General features: G+C 55.5%; 1 protein-coding gene across 1 annotated transcript; it reads left to right on the top strand.

Moving 5' to 3' along the window:
- LOC120677839 (translation initiation factor IF-2-like) lies at positions 1 to 768 on the top strand. The gene has a single exon (XM_039959043.1). The coding sequence runs from the start codon at positions 1 to 3 to the stop codon at positions 766 to 768; it is 768 nt and encodes a 255-aa protein (XP_039814977.1).
- Positions 769 to 4392: the final 3624 nt, after the last annotated feature.

Here is a 4392-nt window from a genome sequence, read left to right as displayed (position 1 = left end):
ATGGCCATGCCGCCTCGCCTCATCCCCAAGCCGCCCAGAGCAGTAGCAGGAGGGAGGGGCCACCGGGGAGGTGCGCTCACCGCCGCCGCCGCCGCCGAGATCCGCCTGGGTGCACTTGCCGCCGCTGCCGCCGAGATCCGCGCGCTCGCTCCATGGGACCGCCGAGGTCCAGGGGGCGGCGGCGAGCTCCATGGGCGGACGGAGCCCGAGCCCGGCGCCGTCTCGCGGACTCCTGGGCGGCCGCGAGGAAGAGCAGAGAGCGGCGGTCCCGCGCGCCCTTGCCTGCTCGCCGGAGCAGGGGAGCCCGCCGCGCGAGGTCCAGGGCCGGCGTGGAGGCCGGCTGCCATGGCCGCGCGCCCCGCCGGCGAGGGAGGGGAAGGAAGCCCCGCGGGGGCGTGCGCGGAGGGAGGGAGGGAGGAAGGCCGCCCCTGCCTCACCGTGGCCGTGGCCGCCCCGCGCGGGCGTGCGCACCTGTCTCGCCTTGGCCGCCGGCTCGGCGAAGCTCCAGGCTGGCCGAGCTCGTGGCAGAGGGAGAAGGGAGGGAGGGGTGCCGGAGCACCGAGGGGGGTGGGATCGCCGGAGTGCGGGCCGCGGCGGCGCCGGAGCCTAGAGGAAGGGAGCCGGTGCCGAATCCGGCGAGGTAGCAGGGAGGAGGGCGGAGAGGGAGGGGCGGTGGCGGTGGCGGAGAGGGAGGGAAGGGGGCGGAAGGCCGGCGGGGAGAAGAGATGGGGAGGAGAGAAAAATGGGGAGGGAGTGGAAAAAAATTGAAATATGGGTCCCATGGCGTGGTGGTTGATATAGAGAGGAAACATAGAGAGTGGATGGGTGCGGAAGAACGAGATATAGAGTAGAGAATCTTGATGACCAGTACATAATATTCCATTTGGAGAGTGAATTTAGAGAACGACGAATGCGTAGAGCCTTAGTTTTAGTTCTTACCGTGTTTCCCTGCATGTTGAGTTCTGTGCACGAGCCCGTGGTGTGTACGTGTGCCGTGCATCCTTGTTTGTAGTCCGGCCCCCAGCTTATCTCGCGCTGGTTAGGTTGTTGGAGTTGTGGGCTCGCTACCGTCGCGCGCTGGACGCGTTCCGTGATCAAGGCAGGCGTGGGATGGCGCGTCTGTTGCGGATTGTGGCGAGGCCGGCAGGAGTGTCGCGCCGTCGCCCACTCGCTGTAAGCACCGAATAAATGAATAAACAGAGGTAGAAAATGCTGCAACGTTTAACAGCCCAACTTCCAGAGGTGTTCGTGTGCGTGTTCCTGTGTTCTTCGTGTGCTTCTCGCTGGTGATCTCCAGAGTTCTGGCTAATAATTGGTACCAGAGCATGAGAGAGGGACCAGCACCGAGGGATGACTTCGCCACCACGCCGCGGTGCGGTCGCCACCACCGTCAACCAAGGTTGGGACATCGGGCGGCGACAAGACGCCACCGTGCTCGCCGAAAGGGAAGTTGCCACAGCGTACTCCACTGCCGAGCCGTTCTCCACCACGCCGCTCGCGCACCCAAGACGAACATCCGGGCCAGGAGGTTGTCATCGAGCGCATCATCTGGGAGAGCGGCGGCACCGGCAACTGGCCGCAGCTAACCAAGATGAACTACAATTCGTAGTCGCAGCTCATGAAGTTGAAACTGCAGGCGCGCCTCCTCTGGGAAGCTATCGAGGTTGGTGACGTCGAGTTCCATGACGACCACACCGCGCTGGAGGCGATCTATAGCGCTGTCCCGCAGAAGAAGGTTCCCACTCTCGCGACCAAGCCGACGGCCAAGGTAGCACGGGATGCGATCTGCACGATGCGCATGGAAGTCTACTGTTTAGAACCTGTGCATGGAGTACGAACAGATCGCCTTCCGCAATGGTGAGTCAGTGTAAGACTTCGCCCCTCGCCTGATGAACATCGTGCAGCGGCTGTCCATCCTCGGCGATCCGGAGCCGGAGGCCAAGGTTGTGGCCAAGCACCTGTGTGTCGCTCGACTAAGATACAGGCAACTCGTTGTCTCCATCGAGATGCTCCTCGACATCGACACGCTCTCGGTTGAGGAGGTGACCAGGCGCCTCAAGGTGGTGACCGACGATGAGCCAGCACCGCTGCGCGCAGACAGGAAGCTCTACCTCACGGAGGAGCAGTGGATGGCGCGTCTGCGATGCGGGAGCAGGATGGCCTGCGGCAGCGGGAGCACAACGGCCATGGCGGCAGTGTTGACGGTCGTTAAGTGCGAAATATGACCGTCAACTATACTCATAAAAGAAGGAAATCTATACCTCTTACTCGCATATTTGTATCACTAAGCTAACTCCACAGTTGTTTTCGAAGATTTATGTTTTCAGGATCACAAGTCCGGAGTAAGAAGAAAAACACGAGGAATATGCAGACAAAGTCGCAGAAGATCGCGTCATGCGTAACACATGCAAAAGAGGACCACCTGACAGACCAAACCGACCAACTAGACCCCGGCACCGACGTACCAACATCAGGGCCCATTAGGCAGACACAAGAAGAAAGGCGGTGGCCAAGGGCGCGAAGGTGGGGCTAAACCTGTCCTAGTTCCCATCCAGGTGCACTTTGGCGGGAAGGCGGTGCTGATCCTCCTAAATGCGGTTCTCAATGTTTCCATGTATAGATTTGGCGGGAACCAACCTTTCTAAGCTATATAAGGGGCCTCCCTCCACACACTCCACACACATCACTTGAAGGCCTCTCTCTCTCACACACTCTCTTGTGACTTGTACTCCTTAGGGTAGTGGAGCTAGGCTATTACTTCACCTCTTTAGCAAATCCAGTCGTTCTCGGGGTCGGCGAGCAATCCTCGGCCTCTGGTATGGCTTTGTATTCCGACATTCGTTGTGCTATTCATACTGAGTTCATTCTTGGTTATCTTGCTATGTTCTTAGCTTTGCCTAGCTTTGATCTGTGCTTTATTAAGTTATACTAATTGCTTGCTTAGACTAGATGATCTGGGTAAGGATATCGATTCGTTGTACTTTCGGGCTTATCTTAGCATCTTACTTGTCCATCCTAAGAGTGGGGGACTCGGGGGTGCTAAGGTAGTGACCTCATATGCGGGCATGGTGCCAGGGTATGCGGGATCCCTCGGATATGATGGTGCTCCACGGTTTGACTGGGGTAGACCACAGGTGGTGACAGCCTTGTAGGTCCGCCGGGAAGCTGCTTCTCGGTTAGCATACTCCCCGATGTTCGGGTATCGTGTATGAGTTCATGCAAAGATGAAACGGGACTGGATGTTCTCCAGTGCGGGTCATTCTCCCCGATGTCCCTAATTTTTCGGCACCTGCAGCTCTAAGCATGTGGCTAACATAACTTATCTGCTAATATGAATAGTATACTAGGATCTGTTTGGCTATGCTCCCGCTAACCTTAGGTATGCTTGTTTATTCTTTATTCATGAGAGTTGGCTGTTCTGTGTGCGTCACATTACCCCTGATTATCCTTAATTATCACTTACCCCTGTATAATCATAAGTCTACACCTTATTTCATAAAGTCATGGTTATGTAACTAGTAAATATCTTTACACAACCTCACCATCCCTTGGGAAAATATAAATAACGATACCCTGAATACTTCCGGGTGAAATACTCCAATGGTATATCCGTGCGCTTGCGGATCTTTCTGTAAATATTAAGACATACCAACCCAGCATTTCTGGCGCTGTTGCCAGGGACGAGCTTAACAACCCCATTCCTAGTGGTTGCGCTAAGAAATGCCAACAAGCATTTCTAGTGCCGTTGCCGGGGATGGCACTAGGTGTAAAAATTTTAATAAGCACATAAACCTGGCAATATGAGTAAGAGGTAGCTATAGCTTATACAGGCCAATGTGTTTATCTTTTTGTTTTCTCCTGATTGGATGAAAACAGGGTAGTGTATGTCTGGTTTCTCCTTGCCGACAAACTTCGTTGAAAATCCCGAGAAGCTCGTGAGAAGGGTCCGACCTCGCGTCGTCCCTCCTTCGCTCTCGCAGTCGACAAGTGAACTAGCTCTTCAAGCACCGTCGACAACAACCGAATCCATGGCTGAGAAGACTCTCCGCGACTTCTCCGTCCCCTTAGCTGCCAATGTAGCAACTGGACCCAACGTTGATGTTGGGGACGTGAACTTTGAGCTGAAGTCTAGCCTCATAAATATGGTGCAGGCTAGCCCATTCTGTGGTAAGCCAAATAAAGACGCCAACGCCCATCTCCAGAACTTCCTAGAGTTATGCAAGACCGTAACCATACGAGGCGTTACGGCTGACACCATCAGGCTCCGTCTGTTTCCTTTCTCCCTCCTGGGGAAAGCAAAATAGTGGTTTTATCAGAACAAGAAAGCCATCAGCACATGGGATAAATGTTCCATGGCGTTCCTCGCCAAATTCTTTCCGTTGGGCAAAACAA

The sequence above is a fragment of the Panicum virgatum genome, chromosome 6N, assembly GCF_016808335.1.
Source record: "Panicum virgatum strain AP13 chromosome 6N, P.virgatum_v5, whole genome shotgun sequence".
Taxonomy (NCBI): Eukaryota; Viridiplantae; Streptophyta; class Magnoliopsida; order Poales; family Poaceae; genus Panicum; species Panicum virgatum.
The sequence above is the reverse complement of the archived record's forward strand: the minus strand, read 5'-3'. Positions and strand labels throughout refer to the sequence as shown.